General features: G+C 32.6%; 4 protein-coding genes and 1 long non-coding RNA gene across 8 annotated transcripts; 2 read left to right on the top strand and 3 right to left on the bottom strand.

The window, feature by feature from the left end:
- The first annotated feature begins 2,008 nt into the window (after positions 1-2,008).
- Positions 2,009-5,004, top strand: LOC107361124 (rab-like protein 6). The gene is made up of 4 exons (XM_015927872.3): positions 2,009-2,412; positions 2,631-2,737; positions 2,814-3,823; positions 3,911-5,004. The coding sequence occupies exons 1-4, from the start codon at positions 2,256-2,258 to the stop codon at positions 4,404-4,406; spliced, it is 1,770 nt and encodes a 589-aa protein (XP_015783358.2). The 5' UTR covers positions 2,009-2,255; the 3' UTR covers positions 4,407-5,004.
- An 811-nt stretch (positions 5,005-5,815) lies between these two features.
- On the bottom strand, positions 5,816-13,264 carry LOC107361125 (solute carrier family 2, facilitated glucose transporter member 1). Of its 4 annotated transcripts, none has more exons than XM_089270082.1 (7): positions 11,697-11,867; positions 10,749-10,783; positions 7,823-8,207; positions 7,507-7,677; positions 6,850-6,957; positions 6,161-6,762; positions 5,816-6,060 (listed from the first exon to the last, which is right to left on the bottom strand). In XM_089270082.1, the coding sequence occupies exons 2-7, from the start codon at positions 10,752-10,754 to the stop codon at positions 5,917-5,919; spliced, it is 1,416 nt and encodes a 471-aa protein (XP_089126208.1). In that variant the 5' UTR covers positions 10,755-10,783; positions 11,697-11,867; the 3' UTR covers positions 5,816-5,916. The 4 variants fall into 4 exon arrangements, with proteins under 4 accessions (XP_089126208.1, XP_089126209.1, XP_025016365.1 ...); XM_089270083.1 differs by lacking the exon at positions 11,697-11,867 and adding an exon at positions 11,107-11,298; XM_025160597.2 differs by lacking the exons at positions 10,749-10,783; positions 11,697-11,867 and adding an exon at positions 13,124-13,264.
- LOC107361127 (uncharacterized) lies at positions 11,285-13,953 on the top strand. The gene is made up of 3 exons (XR_001568446.3): positions 11,285-11,510; positions 11,865-12,196; positions 13,147-13,953. It is a non-coding gene; the product is annotated as an uncharacterized LOC107361127 (long non-coding RNA).
- Positions 13,954-14,589: 636 nt separating this feature from the next.
- Positions 14,590-17,388, bottom strand: Orc5 (origin recognition complex subunit 5). Its single transcript, XM_015927660.3, has 2 exons — positions 16,566-17,388; positions 14,590-16,478 (listed from the first exon to the last, which is right to left on the bottom strand). Exons 1-2 carry the CDS (start codon positions 17,279-17,281, stop codon positions 15,791-15,793), a joined length of 1,404 nt encoding a protein of 467 aa, XP_015783146.2. The 5' UTR covers positions 17,282-17,388; the 3' UTR covers positions 14,590-15,790.
- Positions 17,389-18,594: 1,206 nt separating this feature from the next.
- LOC107361135 (uncharacterized) lies at positions 18,595-24,950 on the bottom strand. Its single transcript, XM_015927884.2, has 3 exons — positions 20,650-24,950; positions 20,411-20,555; positions 18,595-20,316 (listed from the first exon to the last, which is right to left on the bottom strand). Exons 1-3 carry the CDS (start codon positions 24,319-24,321, stop codon positions 20,192-20,194), a joined length of 3,942 nt encoding a protein of 1,313 aa, XP_015783370.2. The 5' UTR covers positions 24,322-24,950; the 3' UTR covers positions 18,595-20,191.
- Positions 24,951-24,954: the final 4 nt, after the last annotated feature.

Here is a 24,954-nt window from a genome sequence, read left to right as displayed (position 1 = left end):
TTGAAGCTGCCAACATAGATGTCCAATAATGTAATGGATCGTCATTGTTTGTCTTCGAAATAACATACAGTTTCGAGGCTTGACCATTAGAATGATAAGGCCAAGAAATCTTGTAAACCATCATTGTATAGTAAGCTCTTGGTATGTAACTGAGAATTGTCAGCATTCTGTAAGCTGCTCGATGAGTCCAAAAGTATTTTCGAGTTTGATGATCGAAATCAATGTCTATTGCTTTATAGCGAGTGGTTATTTCATCAAAGAATGTTTGATTGTATTTAAAGTAAAACAAGATAAGAATAAAAAGTCTAACTGAACAATACATTACTTCTGCAGGATTGACAGAGAATGTTGATTCTAATGAAATGGTCGGCAATTGAACCGAGTATTCTGTGACCAGTAGAACAACTGTCAGAAGAAACAAGAGATTCCCTGTTATTCCGTTTGTCGAAGCGTCATTAGATTCCATTTCGAAGAGACTGAATCGATGGAAATTGGTTGATAAATCATTTCGTTTTTACTCAATAAACTTTTCAACATCAAAATATCAGACATTTTTATCTTAACTCGGATTGAGTTTACTGATTCAAGAATAAGACTATTTTCAATTTTCATTAGATAATTTTTCAATGTTAGACAGACTCGAAAAGAGTTCAAAAAGTTGTCTTTTATCAATTTTACAAATGCAAAAGCTATTAAAATTGTCACTCAAGTTGGAGTTGTATGAAATATTGATATAATGAATTTAATGTTATGTTCTGAATAAAAGTTGATTTTAATGATGTTCATGTGTACATTATCAATTGTTGATCAATGCCTTTTTTAAATATTCAAGTAAATGATATATTATTTTTATTATGATATTATTAGAGCCTTTATACAATTTATGTGAACTCTTATTTGCTGTTAATTTGAGTCAAATCGATTTGTACTTCATTAAAAAAAGCAATATGCGTTCATTACGCAAATTAATGTACTAGCATAAATTATGTAGTTAAAAATTGATTTTGAGACAGCAGTTTATCAACTTGTAATGTCTATCTTTCAAGAACTGATGATATTGATTTATAATATGAAATATACAATAATATTGCTCGACTGAATATTTTTTTTTCAATCCTTTGTTTATTTTGGTTTTTATATTGAACAAAATTATACTAATAAAGTAGTCCATTAAACACGTATTAGACATTCTTGAATCAATTCAAATTAAGTTTATTGTTTAATAATCGGGTTTAAGCAATTGCAATGTTGAACGAAAAAAGGATTTCAAAATGGTGTGGTTGTTGATTTTTTCGGAATCATTTTTGTATTTCTATTCTTATTTTCCCGAGAGCACTTTGTATGTCTCAGCGACAAGAAATCCTAAATCAGAAACAACGATTGGACCAGTCATGTTTCTTGAAGCATCAGATGAGAGGAAAGCAATTGTATTGGCAATATCGATTGGTTCAGCGATTCAATTTAAGGGTTTCATGGCTATAAATTTTTCTAACATTGAAGTTTCAATGGGCTGAGTAAGAACTGCATCAGGATTGACTGAATTTACTCTGATATTAGGAGCCAATTTACCAGCCATTGACTTGGTGAACATATCGAGTGAAGCTTTGGAAAAGCCCAATGAGATGGATTCTGGAATTAAATGTATTTTAAAATGCGAAATTGTCTAATCAAGCAACATCGACATTTGCTTATGAACGTTTATTGTAATTTTACTTCCAATAGGCTGATATGGAATTAACGCAATTTTGAAATAAAATTTTTCCTTTAATTTGTCCAAATGCTTTTCTTTTATTTACGGACAAAACTCACATTTTCGTGTTTTTGTAGCCGATAAAGCGAGTTTATTGGCGACATTCAAAACTGGTTGAACCCAATGTTTGATTACATTGGTTTTGTATTTGAACCAGAAAATGGTGAAATAAAGTGGCGCCGTCTTTGTTAGCAAAAAATCACTAATGTGATGTTTTGTTTTGGGTTCAACTGATTGTACTTGTTATTCATTTGCTTCATAAATATGTTATGATTCAACACTAGTCTTCCTTCAACTTATATGCCTTTTAAGTTTCGTTGACAGCTCTAATCAATATCAATTATAACAGATTAAAAACAATGGTTTATTGTTGTTTTTTATCATTATAAGTGACTTGTTTCTTTTGTCTCTGGCTTTTACCTTTTCCTATTGCTGTGGAAATCCAAATGTTAACTTCTGTCTTCTCTATTAATGAATTTTTGATTGGATACATTTTGTCTCCATCATGTTTTCAGCATTAAAGCGCTTAGTTGGCAACCAAAATGATAATAAAACTGGACCAGATGATGTTTTCAATCAAAACAATTGTCCCAGACGTAACAGTGTCCAGCCTATGGGACATCATTTACAACGCAAATTTGCTAAAGGGGTCCAATATAACAGTAAGATCATTCATTCATTTATGGCTGTGTTTACCTACCTTTAATCGTCAACAATATTTTGTCGCTCACACAGCGGTAGAAAAACGGACTTATTTAGTTTTCATATCAATTCTTATCAATCGACAAATGTTCCAACATTTTACTCTTATGCTCAAGTCCTGGCTGAAAGGTACTATACAATTTACGTGTTTTATTGATGATTGATTTATTTTTTGCAGTGAAAATAATTATCAAAGGTGATCGAAACGTTGGTAAAACTTGCCTTTTTATGAGATTACAAGGACAAAAATTTATTGAAGAATATACACCGACTGAAGAAATCCAGGTTTGTAATTGAAAACGTGTGATCATGTTTCTAGGTTATAAATTAATTTCCTTTATTGTATTTCTATTTTATTTAGGTTGCAAGTATCCATTGGAATTACAAAGCTACAGATGATGTTGTCAAAGTAGAGGTTTGGGATATTGTTGATAAAGGCAAGAAGCGACCACAAATCGATGGACTCAAATTAAACAATGATAAACCCACTTTGCCTCCGAAAGAGTCGGAAACTGCTGCCGAACTTGCATTGGATGCTGAATTTATAGATGTTTACAAGGGAACAAATGGTGTAATTATGATGCTCGATATGACCAAAGCATGGACACTCGATTATGTACAAAGAGAATTACCTAAAGTACCAAGCAATATTCCAGTTTTGGTACTTTCTAATCATCGAGATATGGGACACCATCGTGCAGTTAGTGAAGATCAAGTTCGTATGTTTATCGATGGATTACAAAGAACTGAAGGCTCTGGTCAAGTTCGTTACGCTGAAGCTTCCATGAGAAATGGTTTTGGATTGAAATTTTTGCACAAATTTTTTAATTTACCTTTTCTTCACTTACAACGTGAAACTCTATTGAAACAACTCGAGACTAACTCACTTGAAATAAATGCTACTTGCCAAGAACTGGACATTTTACAAGAAGCTGATGAACAAGATTATGATAAATTTTTGGATATGTTAACAAACAAGAGAAGACAAATAGCTGACCAACTTTCTCAAACTCCTGTTATTAATGGCGACCATACCGGCGGTCCGCCTCGAAGTATTTCAATGCCTGCAGATCTGACTTTAAGAAAATCCTCTCAAAATCCAAACGATTTAATAATGAAACCATCGCCTAGTATTATTATAGGAGCGACTAAACCCATTAACTTGAAAGATGGTAAAATAATGCCAACAAAAAACGGTGTAAATCCCAGCAGTTCAAAAACAAACATTAACGAAACAGGTGCATCAAAACAAAATGATAATGATTTAATTAGCGATGAAGATAGGTTATATTTGAAATCTTTTCTCGAAGAACAACCTCAAGAATCTAAACTCGAAGATGGTCTCGCTTTGCTCCCAGAAGAAGATGAAAGGTAATAATTATTTTTTATATAATTTATATAACTCCTAATTGTTTTTAATACAATTGTCTGATTCAAATTTCATTTTTTATTTTATAGTGATGATGATAAAACAACTAATCCAATGGTTTCAGGATATCAAGCTGAAATAGATCCAGAAGACAAATGTCCAGAATCGGAAAATGTGATTTTAACTGAACAGATTGCCGAGAAACCGGTTAAATCATCTTTACAGATGGAACAAGAAGATAAAGAAAAGATTCCAGATAAAATTGAAAAACCTAAAGAATCGAAAGAAAATGTTCGAAAGATTCTTTTCGTCGAGGAAAAAACAATAAATGAAACTGTGAAATCTGTAGCAGGAACTTCTCAATCAGAGAACCGAGAAGCCAAATCTACAAAAGCTGGACAAAAAGGAAAAAAGTCTAAAGAGAAAGTCAAGAATGCATCTAAAAATCAACAAAAAAAGGTTAAAAGCAAGGCAAAGATTACGAACGATGAATATGATGATAATCGTCGATTAGAAGAGTTTCTCGGACCAGGTTGTGATATAATCAACAGTAATCGAGCTGTGAATGAATATGAAACTTTATAACTCGGATGGGTAAACAAAACATTGCGAATTCTTCCAATAAATTAGCGTTTATTAATCTCGCTTTAATTGAGTTGCGTCTCTCGAAACAAATGTCTAAAATGAATTTAATTGGTATGTGATAAACAGCCATAAATTATCACCATTTTATGTTCTCATCGCCATCGTCATTTCATCATCATTAACTACAGTGATCTCTACTCATTCAAACAGGATTTTCAGATTATTCATCTTTTCTCGAAGTAAATTGATGAAAATTGTGCTCTTAATTGTTTATCCCTTGAAACTCATTTCCAAATCATTTCAATATCTTTTGCTTTCACTTCAAATGATATTTAAATTTTTTAATTTCTCAACCCGTTGCAATATTTTGATTTAGTCCTAATCCCATTGATTTCTCAATGTAAAGAATGAAACTGCAAAAATCATGATCTGATTGTCAGAAAACAATTTTTTCTAATCTATTTAATCAAACTGAAATTTATCATTTTAATAAGCATTGAATTTTTGTCTAATTTTAATGTATTAAATTTGTTTTACTCTGCAACAATTTACAAATGGAGAATTGTTACAAAGTAAAAGATGACCTTCAAAAATTTAATTTTCATTTCATTTTTAAATCACTGCTAGACATTTATGATTTATTACCATGACGTAAAAAAATGGTTAATCTGATAGATTGATGAATTTGATTGATATTCATAACTAAGGGACTGACTGCTTTCACCACGTCCACCACTTTAACGAGATTTGTTTCCACCACATCCTTCACTTCCCACATGATTGTCTAACGCTTTCAAAACTCAACTCTTCGCTGCTTCAAGTGCACACTGACCATAAGTGGTGGACAATTTGATTAATGTGGTTGGTAGATTGAAGGGAAAAGTACCTTAAAAAGTGATCAATAATGTGGTGGAAAAATTTGTCTCCATATTTAAAACCAATGATTCACTTTTTTTACTCAAACTCATGGTTACTAAAAATAATTGTCAAATTTTAGCAGCTAATGTCAAACTAATGACAATAGCAATTAATGATGCACACTTGTATCAACTATGATTTAACAGTTTTCTCAAATCAATTTATGCTGAGTTAATCTGATTTTGGTAAAAGTTTTTATTGCGCGTTTTGAAAACTCATTAATTGTTGTTGACATTGGGATGATTGTGTTTGCTATTATGATCAAGAATGAGAAAAAAAAGTTAACATGATTAAAATTGGTCATAAAAATTTTCTATTTAGATTGAGTATTTTTTTGCAATCAAAAATTATATTAATTTTTGCCGAAATATTCAACCTTTCTTTTTTTCGTGTTTCAAGATTTGATGGCAACAACAATATAATTAAAATGTAAAATTACTATTATATAATAAGACAATAGGATTCCAAAAAAATGACTCTTTGTGTTACTCTTTAGAAGATAAAATAATTTACAATGTTTAATGTTCTTGTTAAATGTTTATGTTGTATTTAAAACACCTCAAACTTGCTGCTTGGTTAGTTTTTTTTATTACTACTGGTATGACTTTTGACGGAACAAGGCTGCAATTTCTTCCGCTGATTTGCCTTTTGTCTCAGGCACCTTAAAGTAAGTGTATACTGAAAAGATTGCTAATAAAACGGTGAAAATCAAGAACACATAAGCTCCCATGAGATTCTGTATGAAGAAGAAGAAAAAAAAGAGAAGAAAGTAAATTAGATTAAATTGAATTATGGCAAGGACAGTCGTTGTTGATGAAGGAAGGAAAAAAACTTACACTTAGTGGTAAGAAGCCGACAGTGACTATAAAGTTAGCTGCCCAATTAACACAGACTGCAATACTAGTTGCCATACCACGAGCTGATGAGCCGAAAAGTTCACCAACAAGGAACCAGGGGATTGAACCAGGTCCTGTAGCGAACATTATCACAAAAGTGAGAACCATGATAACGCTAACAAACTCCCAGAAAGACGATCCTTTATTGTTGATGGAGACACATAAGATGATGGTGGTGAACAGCATACCAATGAGACCGCCAAGATGAAGGGTTTTTCGTCCAGCTCGTTCAACGAGAATAAGAGAAACAATTGTCATGGCAGTATTGATTACACTCATTCCAAGAGTTGCGTAAATTGCTTTCATTCCCTCGAGTCCAGCATCACGGAAGATTTGGGTTGAATAGAAGATTACAGCGTTGATACCGGAAAATTGTTGACTCAACATGACTACAACTGAAATAAACATGGGTTGACGGTAGATTGGATTACGCCACATATCCATAAATGATACTTTGGGGACTAATGACATTGAAGCAGCCTCTTGTCTTATTTCTTCGAGTTCATCGTGAATCTCAAGTGATCCTCGAAGCCATGATAAACCTGATTAGAATTAAAAAATACAAAAAGTTGAAAATACGAAAATTTGACTGGAAAAGTGCAAGCAATATAATTGCAAAAATTAATTACCGCTGGCTGCTAATCCTTCTCGCCCCTGGACAATCAATAAATGTTTTGGTGATTCCGGGCAGAGAGGAAGTGTTGCAAACATGAAAATCATAGGAATCAAGGGAATGGCTGGAAAGGAGAGAAAGGAAAAAAAATATTATAAATAAAATGGAAATATCATCAGGTGAAAGATAATTAAGATCATTTTTGAAAGATTCCATCTGAGAGATTAGATACTCCAAGTTTTGTTACGCAGATAAATCTTGTGAAAATTTTCGAATCATCATAAGGTAAAAACCTAAGATAATATGTTACTAGCGAGCTTTTGCAAGATGTCTTTACTAATTGATGCAATTGACTATAATTACTGAATAAATACTAGACATATGGAAATGTGCTGTAAATTGACATTATTACAAGGACACAGGATAAAGAAAATAAGTAGAGTAAAGATGACAAAAGGAGATAAACATCGAAATTACTGTGAAAAAAGCACAAGATTCGACGGAAATAGTAGTCTTGTGTTTATATTTGTAAAGAGTTTGATTAACACTATCCAAGGTCAACTGGCCTAGATCCAATTTAAGTTCATATTAAATCTAATCTTAAAGCAAAATATAAAGATCATCAAGAGATGGGAAAAAAGAGGGTAAAAACTGGATAAACTAGTTTCCATACCGAACAGATATGGCCATAGTGTTGGCGATCCGAGAAAATTTTCAAATCCAAGGACATTTGAGATCAAAATGGAAATTACAAGAATCAGTTGGTACATTGTGCCTACAGCGCCCCTTAAATTAGTCGGTGATATTTCCGTTAGATACATGGGCGTTAAACCGGCTGCCATACCTGAAAATTGACAGAAGATTGTAAAATCAAAATTAGTTTCATGAATGAATTGGAAATGCTGTCTACAAAAAAAAGTTAAAAAATTTCATTTTGATTCTCATTTGACACAATTGACATTGATGGAGCATGCAACGAAAAAACGTACCAGAGTTGATTCCGACGAAGAATCGTCCAATAACTAATAGCTCATAAAAGCCAACAGGTTTTGCAAGAACATTTAAAATAATTCCGATAACAAGAAAAACATTATTGACAAGTAAACCTCCTTTACGTCCGAATTTGGTAGCAAAATAAGCAGTTGATAGAGCACCAACCATTCCACCAACACAATAGATTGATGCTAGTAAAGAGAAGATTAGAGAGATTGTTTGCTGGTCAGGGTTCTCAGCAAAACGACGAGCATAAGTCTCATTGATCCAAGCTTCGATTTGTTTTTGAGGAATATTTGTTACACCAGTATTATAACCATGTTGAAATGATGAGCCGATGGCACCGGCAGCTATTGCAAACAGAAGACGACTTGTAACACCCTTTGGAGATGAAAAACAGGGACATGAGAATAGATTAGATGTTAACATAATAAAATTAAAAATAAATGATTAAAAATAAAGAACAATTAAATGTAAATAATATTTAAAACGATGGTTAAAATTAAAAATAATGAAGCAAAATTGAATGCAAATTAAGACTTAAAAAGGATTCTACAGAGGAACATGAACTGGACAATCTAACTAACCCCATCTTTTGATGGCAAAGGTTACCGTTTATTAACGGTTTTCCTATTGGTTATTGAAATTAGATTTGTGTTGATGTCATTTAAAGGTACAATGTGATAAGTCACTCAATATGATTGATATTAATCGCAGTGAAAATAAATGTGATGCTTCAAGTGTTATGGTGTAAAAGTACTCAAAATTACAGTCAATCCAAAGAGGGAAAAATAATATTAACAGTAAACAAGGTAAGAGAAGTAAAATTGATATTAAATTGTGAATAATTTCCAGATGATGGAACCAAACAATGATAAGTTGGAGGAAGAAAAAAAAATGTATTAGTTTATTATTACAATAAACATGGCTGTCTTGTTGATTGACATGTGAACCACATTTTCAAGTTTTTACTTGGTATTGTTATAAATTGAGAAAAGTGAAGCTAAAAAGATACTTTCAATGGTTAATCATTCATTTCATGATACCTAATTGGATCCATTTCATGCAAAATTTGACGATTCCTATCAACAGATGATTACAAAATTGAAAGAGTCTGTTTGTTGAGTAAAACTGCTTATTTTCACTGTCAACATTTAAACGATAATTATCTAATTTCTCTCAATGAAACTGCATGGTTATGGTGAAATTGAGACAATGAAAATACATATTTGTAAGAGAATCTCCAAGAGAGTGTAAATGTCGGTTACAATTGTTGGTTTTGGGTTGATTGTTGATTGTCGATTGTAACTGTTGATACAGAAAAGGAAGCAGAAATTGAAATCTTACTATTTCCAATTTCCTTTCTCCCTTCATCGATAATTTACTCAGCAGTTTGATTGGTAATGGATGACAACAGCAACCACAACAAAAATCATCAACAACAACAACAACAACCCAAAGTTTATGATAAACAGCAATTGGGCAAATATTGAGTAGGAAGTAAGGTTTGCTTGTAGCAGGTTTGTGGGAATAATCAAGGTAAATTTGAGATGAATGTTTATTAACAACGGCCAGAAGAGAGAGAGAATCAACAATTGAATTAAAATGTAAATTTAAACTTTCACAGCAACAGTTGAGTTGTTGCTCATTTTTTTTACCATTGCATTTCAACTCTGATGTTGTTACAGCTCATTAAGGGTTGTTAACGAGGTCGTCATGCAATCAGAAAAAAAAGCGACGAGCTTTTCGTTTAAAATTTCAATACAATTGTGAACAAAATGTGAATTTGAAAGGATAGAAGTATGAAAAAAATAATAAAACTCTCCATTTAGATGAAAAAGATTAGCTTAATGAAGGTATAAAATCACATAATTGATTGTTGAATAAGTATAAGTAATTAGTCGGTTTACATTGAAAATGGATATACACCATCTTATCTCGAGTGCTTCTCAATCTATCAATAGTTTTGGTACAAGGAAAGCAAAGACAACCCAAAATTAACCAGTTTTTTCCCTCTCTTTTTAAAATTGTTAACTCAATTGTTAACCCATTTTAACCGATACCAGGTAAAGCATCAACCAGAAAAACCAAGGTTGGGAAAGTCGGGTCAGCTCTTCTGAAAGACAATTAAACAGCCGAGTTAACACACAGTCATTAAATGTATTCACCTTATTTACAGAAATGTTGACTAACGACTGTGTTGAGTTTGGATAGGCAATGAATTCAATTTTTTGTTTCTTCTAATTGTGACTAGACTAAATATTACCAATTAACTGATGTGTTGACTATGAGAATAATAATAATAGAATATTATTAAGAATGATAATAGTAGAGTCGACAGTGTTGGCATAGGGAAAGTAGGAGAAGGCATTAAACAACGAAAAGCAATTATTATTAATTGATGAAAAAACATTTTACTATTCAAGTTTACTTGATTAAATTAGATGAGCTAAGCCATACTGGTACCACCACCATAATCAGGTGATCATCATAGAAACAGTGACAATAAAGTATGAAAAGTTACTATTCATTTTTCACCAATTTAATTACAAGTCAACAACCTTATTAAACAGAATCCGACATCCGTTTCTATTAATCATCATAATAAAGTGATCATTAAAGCCACTGACAATAGTGACAATAAAATATATTGTATCAAACTAACTGGGAAAAAATTCAACAACGAAATGCTTCAAAGTAAATATGAAAAATATTTCAGTCCATACTATGCACTTGTATAATGAAATCATGGCTTTACTTGTCGTTAAAAACTCGTTTTGCACCAATTTTTACATTAAATGTGTGCTAATAGATTGAATGTTAGAAAACAATTTATATATTGTAAAATTATTTCTTGTAAATGGTCATATAAATGGGTAAAAGTTGATTGATTGGTCAAGATAAGCAAACAAAACTCCTTACCTTCATGTTTGGATTGGAGTAAAAAAAACTTTATCCTTGAAAATAAAAGAAAGTAAAACTGAAAATAAAAGTTGTAACTGGAAATAGTCGGTGTTTTGGTCCAAGTAATGGTCACTGTTGTTGTCGTTTGTAACAATGAATCACACTGGTAGGAATGAATAGATGTCAATTGGTTTGGCTAGGTGCTTATATGGTTAAAGTTAATAAGCTTAAGCTGTTTCTTTTTCAAATACTAGAGGCGGAACTTTTATGTTAAGAGAGAGACCACAAAGTTGGGGCTTTACAGAACGCCATCTCTTAGTGGGAAAAGACTGAACTTCTGTGTTTTGTTTATTTGATTTTTTCTTCTTCTTCTTACCTGTCTGATTACAGTTTGTGTTTTAATTAATGTGAATTGATTGCCTTTCTCTAGACTTATTTGTTTATATAATCCTACCTGTTAGACTGCGTAAAGATATACATAAAGAGAGAAAAGGGAAAGTAGGAGAGAGATTAAAAGTGAACTATTGTAAATCAACTGGATCTAGAAAGTTTCAATCTATTCTACCAAAGTGATAGCTTCTACTGTTTAACTAGTGATTTATTTAATGTATTTGCTCGCATAATTTATATCTGTTATAATTGTCTACGAGTAAGAAAGGAAATTTTCACCCAGATAGGATAATAAAGCTTCAACTCGTCATGGTATCAGGTTAACAGATAATTTAAAACAATGTGGACCGATCGTCTGCACCTTTTGGTCTGGACATCACATCACTACAGGTATACTATTCCTTTATAATTTTCTCTCTTGTAAATATAATGTTCTGGTAACGTTCAAAATGACTTTTATATGGTAATTATTTAATTACCTGTGATTGTCATTTCATTTCAAAAATTTTAGCTTTCGATTCAAGTACAGTCTAGAGATCCGAGACAGACGGTTAAAATGAGTTAAACACTACTCACTCTGGCCTATGTAGTTGACCGGTAATAACAGGATTAGATAGTGGATGATTTGCTGGATAAAGGTAAACTTAATCGGGATGAAAATTAGAAATGAATATTACCAAAACATATTTTTCACTTGAGTATTTTTTGAAGTAATCGTATTAATGTAGTTTCCATTGTTTACAGGTACAATTGTAAAAGTGAAACTAGAAACCTGATAATAATGATCACTTTTGGTGTGTAATTCAATATTGACGGATACCAATAAAAGTTGGTGGCAATAAGAGTATAAACTGATTAAGAGCTGGTCAATTGAGATATAATGATGTACAATTATCCCATTCATAGGATCCTCACAAGCAGATGAAGGATTTTGTCTGAAGCAATGGGTCCAAAATATTTCATCACCAAAATATACCAAAAAAATATGAACACACATTCATTGCAAGCAAAGTTTCAACTGATAAATCTACCTGCGCATTTAATAAAACATATATCATTCTGCAGTAACTAACAATGTAAGTAAATAAACTGTCAATTACTGTTAATCAATAGTTATTTGGAGCCAAATCGATTATAATCAATATCAATGATGAACAAAATATGTGTCAGCAATTCTCAGATAATAGATTTACCGCCAGATATAAAATGGCTATTTTTAAACCGTTCATTTAAATCATCAAAAGTAGCTTATTCAAAGCAACATTGTTATTGTACAAAAAATACATTAACAATAATTGTTCATCAATTGGATCCAATGGTGAAACCAAATAACCTTCACAATTGTTGACCCTCTTAACGATTGATTCTGATAGGAAATAACCCAAATGATTTTTAATGTTAATGGTGATACAATGTAATTAGTTTATGCGATCAAGTTGATTATACTCTAGAAGAAGATACAACTTTTGCAAAGTTAAATGGGTAAACTTTGGATTGACTTTGCAGGCCAACTGTAATGATCGAGAGGATTTGGTGGATACAACAATCGTAACTAATTCAACTGATTAGTTGCCAATTATTGTTGAAATTATGGTTCAAATTGAAAGACTGTAATTTTAAAATCAACTTTCAACTATTGACTGTTGATTTTACAATGATTATGGTAAAGTGAAATCACTGGGAATATATTTTCATATAAATTAAATATCAATGTAAGTGTACTGTTTAAACCATGTTAAATGACATTAAAATAATATTTGAAATGGACATGAGCGTTACTCAGAATAATAAAGTATTACATGAAAATGGGAAGAAGGTGGGTTAAAGTTGTCATGGATGTTGAGATGGAAAAAAGGGAAGAGAGAAAAAAATAGGAGAATGAAAATTGTTGAAAAGAACATGATGAAGAGAAGATGAAAGAAAAATGATAAACTGATCGATAATAATGAACATGCAATGATTCTAATTGATTATGAATAATATGTTTTGTGACTATTACTCACCCCATGTTCCTTTCTTCTTCCAGTTATGGGTAAAGTGGATATATCACTAATGGAGGATGCAACTGAATCAGCCGGAGAAGGACTTTTATCACGCTCTGGAACATTGAGATAAGCTGTCTCCGAAAGTCGAAGATCATCCATTTCTATAAATGTCGGTCGAGAAGCCAGGTTAAAGTAACCTTATTGTGTAGTGACACACACACACGGATACACAGCACAGAGAGAGATAAATAAAGATAAAGATAAAGGAGACACACGGAAAACAAAACACTTGATTTTTGATGATAAATTGTAAATACTAAAGATGGTGTAAATAGTGATTGTTAATGGTCAAGTTGGTCTAGCTAATGTCAATTGTTAGATGCTGCGATTTGGTGTTTGGTTGACGTTGCTTGCTGTTGATGTTATTGACCAAATGTTGCAATTTGTTTTGTCGATTAACTATTATATTATTACTATTAATTTCAATTTTTGCGAACTTCAAATTAATCACAAGAACAATTTTTTGCTTTAAAAGAGATTCTTTGAAAATTGAACAATATTAACACTGGTTTAAGGGAAATAAATAGTTGTACTGATTATTAACTGGGGTTACTCACTGGTTAATATGATTAAGTTACGTGTATAAGAATAAACAAATGTATAAATTAATAATGTTTGGCTCGACAATTTGAGGTAATTCTATGTATATTAAAATAATTCAATTTTTAACTAAACAACTATTGATTTTTAAACTCTTAGTGTTTCGCAAAAATTATAATATTTATATGAGTGTCAATGTGTTGATCCACTAATTTTTTGCAGGTTGACTTGGAGTTTTGATGATTAAATCCAAAATATAATCCTCATCGTGGCGAAAATTTGAAGACAATTTGTAGTCATTAGCTAGATTCATCGACTAAATTGTCAGTTGTGAATTGATCAACGAGTGAAAGTCAAAATCAATTTATGATTTATATAAACTGTCCAAGATGAAGTGATTGTTGATTTGTTTAATCATCCTTTAAATTTCCAAATTTTCCTTCTGCAAAGTCCAATTGATAGAAGAAGGTTTTGTATAAAATTGATTCCATTCCAAAGTATAGTCAAGTTACATGGTTAAATCCAAGGAAAGAGATAAACAAAAGGTGAAAAGGTTAGTTGTTGATATTAATAGTAGAAAATGCATTCAAAATAAATTGAATGCTATCAATATTATTGCTACTTACCAGGATTTTCAAGACATTAATAAAACCAAGAGATGGAATCAGGTTAATGCGAACAAGAAAACCAGAGAATGATGTTTACCGGTGAAAATGCATAGAAGGAAAAGCTACAGAATCTCTCCAGTTGGATTTATATATTTAATACTGTGTCTGCGAGATGATGATGAGAATGGTGAAGAAACACAAGCAACAATAAATCAACAAAACTAAAATAAATTGAAAAGGTAAAATTAGTTAAAAGATTGCGAATTTAAATTGTTCTTGGTGTGTTAATGCTCGTTATATTTTTCAAAGGTTCATCAAAGGGAGGGAATCAAAACACAGTTTTCAATCTACACAATGTGAATTTTACAATAGCAGAAACATTTGTAGTATATGTACATTAAAAACTGTTACAATCAAGACATTCCCTATGCAATTGAAGGCAGAAAAAGATTGCAATGTCGACTCAATGACTTTGGTCTTGGTTAGATCACAAATCGATAAACGCTTGCGCTCTGGCAATAAACAGCTTCCAGTTGTCTGAGACTGTACATGTCTTACTTTAAAAACAACTCGAACACACACATAGGATAAAAGACAGAGGCAATTCAAAGGGAATTAAGGACTTGGAATCGAGACATCTTTCTTTTTCTTTCCTTGTTTCTTTTCTCCTTTCCACTTTTCCCCTCCAAGTCTCTCTTTAACCTTTCTTTAATTTTCTGTCTCTTTTCTCTTCTCGAGTTTTTTTTCTTCTTGGTTCCTTTCTCCTCTTTCCAATTTGATTAGAAACATGCGATGTACGATACACTTCGTTCAATAGTAAAATACGAAAAGTGGGAGCAATTTTATGAAAAAGCGAAATGCCGTATAGCTAATAATATCTTGGAAAGTCCTTCTTTTTTGTTTTCCTTCCTTTTTTTGCCTTTCCAATCTCCTCTTCTTGGTGATGAGCAGAAAATTTAGTTTTTAATTCATTGTAATCTTTGGCAAATGAATTTGAGCTGCTTGTAAAATTTTCAGATGATGCGAATGATAAAAAAGATTATCAACAATAATGTAAATTGTGAAAGAGTTGCGATTGAAGAATGGCACGTAGAAATGTAGATTAAAAGATGATGAAGGACTGATGGTTATAAATGATTTATATATAATAAATTCTTAATCTTGTCAAGAGAAGAGAGGAATGAAAACATTCATGTAAACAGATACACAGTGTATTGGATTTTAAGATTGAAGCTAAATAAAGATTGTTTTTAAGACACTTTTGTCCTCTGGCTTTTCCAAGTCAACTTGTTTTTTTTTGTCATCATGTTCAAATCACATTTAATATTAGTATTGTCACTGTATGTCTTGTGATTATCGTCTCCTGGTAGTTGCAGCTTACTTGATATTTTATCTTGATGCAACTTTTTTGCATACATAAGCCACTTGTTGGTAAACTTGTTAACCATAAACGCGTCAAAGTAATTAATTTTAAATTTCAACACATGTATTCATTCAGTTTGATTCCAAGAGAATTGGCAAGTGAGTCGATGAATTCAATGGTAACAAAATCAGATATTTGATACTTGATTAAACTGGACAGGGATGTTATGGTGACTGAGTTAACTTTGATGAGTAGCTTGAGAGAAACTAGAGTCTCAATTTGTGATAATAGCTGATTAGTTGGTCGATTAAGCATGTTACTCCTTAACTCTTCCTTATCCTCGTTGAGATACACCAAAGCTTCATAAATATGTGTAAGACGTTCCAAAGTGAACAGTTTAGGTCCGGTTATCACTGTTTCCTTTCTAGATGCGTTTCGAGCAACTTTCCTTTTATCAGACGCAATAACGAACAGTTTTTTATCAGATGCTTTGGTATTGTTGGATGCAAGGAATGCTGCCAGTAATAAATATTTTGCGGCTTTAGGCAATTTTTCCAATTCATTACAATTCGCTTGTATCTTTGATGAAGTTGAATTTGTAGGGTTTGCTTGATTTTGTAACGTGACGGCTTTGTGTGCATAAAAATCGGCTTTTTCCGTAAAAAATTTGCGCAATTTAGCAACTTCACTAGTTCCTCCCATTTGATCAATTTGATCCAAGAAAGATTGCTCACAGATGAATGATAATTTATTAAGATCGCTGATGGAAAATGAAAGTGTTTGGGTGACATGCTCACAGTGGCTGAAATAAAATTAATAAAAGTAAATTAAAATTGGGTGAAATATTGTATCGCAGTTAGAATTGAAAAGAAACGGAAAATAACGTTACCTTTCATAAGTGTCATCACGTTCTTCAGAAACAAATTTATTTAAAACAGTAGGAAAGGATTTAGCATCAAAACCAGGGAAGGTGAAATTAAGCGGCCTGGGAATGCTGGAAAAGTTGTTGACGAGTCGGTCGTAATAAATTGTTGAGATCATGATTGTAATTACTGATATATCTTTCTTTAAAATTTCATGAATTTCATTTAGAGCTGGCAAAATACTGATATTTGAGTCAACCAGTTTGTCATAGTTGTCCAGAACGATGAAAAATCGGTCAACAGTAGGTGTAGGAATATTTGCAATACTTCGAGATCGTTTACCGTTTGGAGTCTTTTTGACTTGAGATTTGGCCAATTTTGCCATCAAACGTTCAAGATTGGATCGAAACTCTTCAATAAATATCTCATTACTGGCAACTCGAGTAGGTAACTCTTCCTCATCTAAATCTTTAGGATTCAAGAGGTATCCAATGTCATATAATATTTTAATTTGTAAGTTTTTTAACGATGAAATTTCTAAACAATTGTTCCAGGAAAATGGGATATTCAATGATTCCAATAAAGCTCGAGTAATACTTGATTTACCAGTGGAATGTGCACCATTAATCAACATAAAAGGCCATCGGATATTAGCCAGTCGACGTTCAAGATCGTTAATAACCTTTTCACGGCAAGGAAATCTTTCTTTGATATCCAAACATGAATTTTTAATTCGAGACATCTTTAAACAAAAGTCACTCTAAAATTGAAAAGTGTCCAGAAAACTGATGAAAATTAAAAATAAATAGAACCACTCAGTGAGCCACAATTACATGATATCAAACCAAAACAAAATTTGAAAATTACAACCATGTGATGAAGATAAGGTTACCAAGCAACTAGAGATGCATCGCCATCTATCATGTGCAAATTTGCTGCAAAGATTCAAAAATGTTGCAAACCTATTGAATCAATAGTATTGATTAATAGTTGTTAATCGCATTTTAAGTTGGTTTAATGGGAATAACGATTAATGCAGCTAATGGATTTTCGTGTCAATGTTAACATAATCAGATTTCGTATTCGTAGGAATAGAGAAAGAAAGTTCGTTGGATTATTAACTGGAGTTGGTTCAATAACGATTTTTGTTTTAATCTAAAATAGACAGCTAAAGATGTAAGAGAAAAAACTCGTAATTAAAGTGTGACATACAGCAGTAGAAAAATATTTCAATAAATTATCTTTTCGCTGGAAAGAATCTCGTCGGTCCCTGACCAGAGCGACTTTCCTCCCATAAAAGAGCAATGAAAATTATATCTTGAACCGTTCTTGTCCTTGTTACCATCACCAGAATAGATATATTTTTATGCTAAAACTGATGTCAATGTCAAAACTCAATGTTAAGAACAACTAACTTTTAAATTTTGAACTTTTTAACATTGTCTGATTCATAGTCACTCATTTTGGTTCAAGGTTTTTTTTCGTCAGCCAGTTTCAGAGTTAGTTGTCTTAATCTTTCTCAACACTTCCGTAAAAGTGTATTTTACAATCGAAATTGTCGTAAGGGTGAAAATCATTTCAATTTGTGTCATATTGTGTGCGACGAGTGCCTTTTTATGGATTTCAAGAAAGTACAGACAGGGATTCACCATTCACTGGATTCATCAATAAATTTACGGTTTTTTGGTATCCAATCAATGCACTTTGGTAGTGGACATCACCTCTTTTCAGGACTTTGAATAAGGGAAACGAGCATTTCCAGATTATCCTTCTTTCGTCTTATGGCCTTTTCGTAATAAAATAGGAGATTTTTTAGAAAAGATTGAGACCAGAATAAACGGACCAGATGTTATCTGGAAGCGAACGTTCATCACATTTAAGAGCAAGATTGCAGATTATTTCAGGGAAAGAGTCACCAATTTGCCAAGATGCACCTAAAGAGAAGTCTTGGAAAATTGTTTGACAAAACGTCTGAGAATTTGTTTGAACTATTCCACCTTTTATTGTGAATTTCCGAGTTTAAATATTAAATTAAACAGAAATTGAAACAATTGGTTTTCCATGAAAATTGGATATTTAATGTCTTCACTGTCGGTTTGACACCTTACAATTATTTATTGTTTTAACAATGAGTAAACGCAAACTCTAAGATTGGAACCGAGTTGATTGTAATTTTTTCATTTTCATAATCATTATAATTTAACATTAATCCAATTGACCACTCAGAGCCATCTTTCATTGAAAGTGTTAGTTTACTAATTGTAATTTTAGCAAGACTAAAGTTTCGTTTTTCTGTTTTTATCAAGTCTTTTTCTCTTGCTCTTACTAATCTGATTGGTCGTTAATCTAATAAGTGGAAAGCATTTATTGGCTGGTTCATTTAAATTGCTTGTTAAACAAATAGAATTCAATTCGAGAGGGAAAAAAATGAAACATCGCTCAAACAATGGAAGAGAGAGGGTTGAGGGACGTTTGGCCAAACTTTGTCCATCACTCAATCGTACTCAACCAATGGCAAAAATTGAAGGGAGAAAAATTTTAAATGAAGAAACGAACAATTTTCGCAGAGAAGAGAAAAAAAGAAGCAAAGGCAGGAGAAGAAACAGTCAAGACAAAAAGAGAAATAAGATGGAAGAAGAAATAATAGAGAGAAAAGTACATTGGGTTTGATTTTGAGAAGCATGAGCCATTCAGAACAAAAAGTTCAATCAGAAGATATGCACACACACAAGCACGCCGAGTTTACGAAGAAGAGCAGTGGAAGGGCAAAAGAAGAATAAGGAAATCACAATATGATAAAAAGAGTCACAGTTAGGGAGAGAGAGCGTAATAACGGGATGTTGATTGGCAAGGAAAAGGAAAAAACAAAAACAAAAAAAAACAAGATTTGTAAATTATCATAACACATCGAGAAAAAAAACCAGATTCGAGTGTGTGATTCCAAGCATATTTAGTTTCTTTGTAGTTTCCCTCTCCTTCTCCGTATTTCTCGTAATATCTTTTCGTTTAGCACAGGATTCTGTTCATTTTCATTTCTTGATTTTCCGAGGGTTGATTGCAAATTTTTTATGATACATAACCATGGATTAGTAATGTGTGTTGTGTGTATTAGTGTATTCAAGTATATTTTAGTATGTAAGGTAATGGATGTGTGTGTAAATGTAGTGTCTTTGTTTAGTTATGGATGTGACGATGCTTGTATACTTTATATGTAGAGGATACTGTACGAGTTGTACCAACATAATTATCATTTTTTGTAACACTTTTTCACAATCAAACTTCACTGATGAGTTTATATAAATCGTCGTTCAATTAAATTTTAGTAACTTAATATAAGAATGGTCCTGAAGTCTCTTTTTTTTCTTTGAAATCACTTGAGAATTTTTGCCTGGTTTATGCGTTGCAGTTATATGTTCAGTTTTTATTAGCCACGAAGTTTCCAGTTTGATATGCTTTTTATGGCTTGGGATTTATTTCTTTATCTATTTGTTATCGTTGCGAATAGATTACTTCCATAGAACAAGGACGATGTAAAGCGAAAGAGAAAGAGGAGAGAAGAGAGAGAGAGAGAGGCAGATGATCGAGGAAGTTGAAACTGGAAAAATGTTAGAGTTAGAGAACGATTTCAACTGCCATAGTTCAACACAAAATCTCACGGAAATATTAGTTCCTTATAATAAGTTGTACTCTCATGAAATAAATTAGCTCCTTTGGTAGAGCTGCGAGAGTTGTTTTTATCAGGTGAACGTTGATATTGGCACAAAACACTTTCCCAAGCTAAAATATATGATAAGAAAAACAAATAGAAGAAAATTAAACAAGAGAATTAAAAAACAAACATTAACAAATCAGGTGATCAATAAAGACTAACCAGTTTTGATGAAATTAATAATCTGACTGTAGTTAAAAGTGTTGGTATCAGCATCCATGTTTGTCGGAGGTTCAGCTAATTTAATAGCAATGAACTTCTCGAGACTAGTATTTTCAGACGATGATTTAGAACTTTTATCAGAAATCTAAAATAAAGAAAAAAGTAAATTAATATTCAAGTATTTTTTTAAATCAGTTAAGGGTGAGTAAGAAAAGTAAAATTGAATAAACAAAGTAAACCTTTCTATCTTGTGGTGCCTCAACTTGAGCTTCCGATGACTTTGATGCATCTAATGATGTAGAGTCAAGATTAGTTACAGAATTAATTATCGTTGCTGCAGTCGAATGAGCTGGAGTAGACGTGGAGGCAATCTTTAATGATTTAACATTTGAAAATGAAGTATTATGGTGATTAGTTTTATTGTTAACTGAGGTTGAGCTTGTTTCAGTAACTAGAGATGGTGATTTTGCAGTTGCAAGTTTGCTCATCACCACTGAGTCAGTAGCTTTAGTTGTAGCGACGGTTGATTTTGAAACAAAAGACATGTTCATTCCAGGGCTTGATGACGAATTAGATGATGTAACATCGTCAAAGAAACCAAATGTAAATGGCGATTCAACCTCGTCGACTGCATCCGAATCATCATTCATAATCACTGGAGGTAAACTGCTTGGCAATTTAGAATGATTTGTTGAAATTGAATTATTTGGTTCATTCGATTCAACCCGAAAAGAATCATTTTTTACACTAGCTCCAGGAATACTATTAGATTTTTTGAGCATTAATGCTCGAGAAGTATCACTTTTAATAGAGGCAACTTTTGAGTCACTAAGTTTGTTATTTTCTTTTTTCATATCAAAAGTGGGAGTTTTTTCAGCAGGAGGAGATAATAAGGCTTTCAATGTTTTGGAACTTGATGAAATAGAAGATTTAGAAGCATTCTTTGTAACAATTGTTGATACAGTTGTGGCTTTTGATGGTTTTGAATCAGATGAGTTTGCAGAAACACAAGATGTAATAGTTGTTGCTGTAGATATAATTGCTGTTGATGTGTCCTTTTCCATTTTTTTATCATTCTTGGATCTATTATTATTTGAGTTATCTTCATTAATGACTTTTTGATTTTCCATTTTGGTCTCTTTGGATGTATTAAAATTTTTAGGACGAATGGCAACGGCAGCGAGGTTATTTTGGTTGCAACTATTTGAGGAAATAGTTTTACCATCTTTTGATGAATTTGCTTGGTCAAAATTGTTTTCACTTTTGATCGTTGGAGGGTTTTCTTTAGATAAAGTTGCATCTATTGATGATTCAAATGATTTGTTAATTTGATTATTCTTTACTGTTTTAGATCCATCAGGTTGGTTGGGGGAAGATAAACCTGAAGGTGAGATACAATTAGGACTGGAGTTGAAATAAGGGCTACATGAAGTAGAGGTTGAGTTGGTTTGAATTGATGTGGACAACCCAGAATCAACAGTTGAAATTGTCTTGGTGCTGGTGTCAGCAGAGCCACTGATATTACTAGAATTAATGTTATTATTATCATCTTTACCACTACAGCTATTATTATTATTGTCAGATTTAGAGTTATTTAAGGTCACGTTGGTTGATTGAGTACCTTTGGCAACACCAATAGAAGGTGTAACACCAATTACGGATCCCATTTTCGCGATATCAGCGTAGGAGACTTTAGGAGTTGATGAGATAGAGTTGGAGGATGCTGTTGGAGGCCCAGGTGGAGTGGGTAAAATAGGCATCCGTCCTGATACCGGATACGAACAGGAAGATTCCATGTCCGAGTTATCAGCTGAATTTTGTTCAGAGTGTGGCATACTTGAGGCGAGTTTACGATGATTCAAATACTCCTTTCTTCTCCTATATTCATCGGCACAGTATTCTCTTTCACTTTCATATCCTCGAGCAGTCATTGAAGTATTCACTGAGTTACTAGTTGATGAAGTAACAGAGGGAGTTGTTGATGTAGAGGAAGAAGAGTTTGTAAAAATATGATTAGATGAACGTGGTAAAGGTGATGACATTCTTAAATCTCCTTTGTTTCTTGATACTCCTTTACGTCTTTTTAAGTGTTTTGATTTAACAGTTTGAAAACTAGTCTCTTGGTCAGCCATTTCTGAGTCTGAGGCTGCATACCTAGGCTCCATATAGCTATTCTCAAGGTCCCCATTGGCAGTGGTTATTTTGTTACTGGTATCACTTTCTTTGTTTTTTAAACCATCATTTATAATTGATTCCTTGTTTGAATCAAAGTCTTTGACTTTAGATTTAACTACGATACCAGTACCAGTAATCATTTTGGTCACAAGTTGCATTGAGGTTGCAGACGAAGATTCAGTAGAGTGAGACTTAGTAAGAATAGGACTAGTAGAGGATGCATCCAAAGATGAATTCACTTCACATTGAGCAACATTTGAGGGGGAAAACTTTGAGTCAAAGATTGTTGCTGAAGAGCTTCTTGGAATGCTTTTACCGAGACCAGAATCAACAGAACAAATAATCTTTTCATATTTATTTCCAAAATTTTTAACGTCATTATCACTAGCATTTCCATTGGTAGAGGCACAATTAACACTGCTATTAGCATTATTAAAGTTATTACTATTATAATTAAAATTATGGTTAACAGCAGAAATAGTAGTATTAGAGCTGTTATTCGATCCTTTTTTATTACGACCTTGGATGCTTGTAGAGCTATTTACTGATGATGATGATGTTGGAGATGAAGATGATTTCTCTTTTTTCTTGACCTTTCCTCCACTGTTACCATCTTTATTGTTTTTTGAATTGGTAGTCAACTTATTCTCACTAGGCGATGGTCCACAAACACTTCCACCATTATTACCACAACCACCAACAATCCCACTACCATTACTACTTCCTACCATGGTGATACCACTAGTAACACCACCACTGTTTCCAGTACCGATTTCTCCTTTATTTCCAGTCACATAGTAGACAAGATCATCTATTGATTGGTCACCAATGTGTCCATCAATGTCTTGAGCTGTGTAAACGGTTTCTCCTTTTTTTGATTTCTTCTTTTTCTCTGTTTTAGAGTTGCTTGAGCTACGATTACCCTTATTATTACTATTATTGTTACTAGTACTGGTACTGGTACTATTATTGTTATTAGAAGAGTTGCTGTTGTCTTTACTGACGTCTTTGTTATTATCATTGGCAAAATTGTTAGTATTAATAGCAGTTAAGTTAGGATTAATAGTACTATTGATACTGACGTTACTCTTAGTTGTAGAGTTATTATTTAAACTTGCATCTTCCATTGACTCACTGGTGGGTTCACTAGGTGGGCGTTTGAGACTATCAAAATTGACGAAAGAGTCCACACTCGAGCCATTTTGGTTGAGATTGGAGGTTAAGGATGAATCTGGGATTTTACAACTGTTGGCTGATGATGATGAAGTATTTATAGGGACACTAGAAGAATTTGAACCATCTGATCCTTTGCTTTCACTTGGTTTACTCTTGATATCACTTTGATTGGAACTCTTAGGTGAATGATAGTTTTTTAATTCAAATGTCCGACGGTATTCAACCAATTCAATAGAATTACTATCATCTACACCACGAGCACCACCAATAACATTATTGCCACAGGCACCAGGATAATCACCAGTTAATATTCTATCACCATTGCCCTTATTATTGTTAGGGTTCATCTTTGAAAAACCAACATCACCGGTACTCTTGAAATAACCACTAATTGATGCATTCAATCGACGAACCAGCGGACATTTTTCTCTTTCAGGAATTTGATGGTTGGTAAGTTCTTCCATTACATCTCGAAAGTGTTCATCGCTTAAATTATTGACCTCAATGTCCACACCAATGGAGTCAACTTGGTCAATGGGAAAGTTAGTTAGAGAACCCATATGAGAGGAAGAAGACAAGGAGAGAAGAGGAGACAGACAGAGATAGATAGATTTTGGTAGAAAAATGGAAACAAAATAAGGGAAGCAAGAGAAAGAGAAAAGAAAGAGGAGAAAAAGAAGAAGAGGAACGAAGAAATAAAGAGAAGGATAGAAAGAGGAAAAGAGGAAAATCAGCAAGTAGGAGAAGACAAAACACACCCTGTTTATGGAAAAAGATTAGATTTTAGTTCAAATGATTAAATGAAACATAATTACAATACATCTTCCAACAGCAGTCGTTTATCAGATTAACTTAGCATTATTTTACACAAAACTGACTGAGAAAATACAGTAAAATCAACCTTCACAATGAAGGCTTCTAAAGAGTCTTTAGAGAAAAAAATCCTTTAATACACAAGATGGCACCACCGGATGATCTGGTTATTTTGGTTATTTTGGTTTCGAGTGTGAATTTTTTTCCTGTTGTTCTGAGCTTTTCTGTTCCAAATTTTTGAGCTCAAATTCATCCAACCCAACTATGCAACTGTAAAGTGCAAAGACTAATCGTTGTGGAACAATTTCTCCTTTCTTTAACTAGTGATGATACATGAAATTGTCTTCAGTCAACTAAAATTTACGGCTCAATCCATGAAT

This window comes from Tetranychus urticae, chromosome 1, assembly GCF_039701765.1.
Source record: "Tetranychus urticae isolate SD_2017Ah chromosome 1, NJAU_TeUrti_SD_1.0, whole genome shotgun sequence".
NCBI classification, from domain to species: Eukaryota; Metazoa; Arthropoda; class Arachnida; order Trombidiformes; family Tetranychidae; genus Tetranychus; species Tetranychus urticae.
Note: the sequence above shows the minus strand (reverse complement) of the source record. Positions and strands in the feature narration are given on the sequence as shown.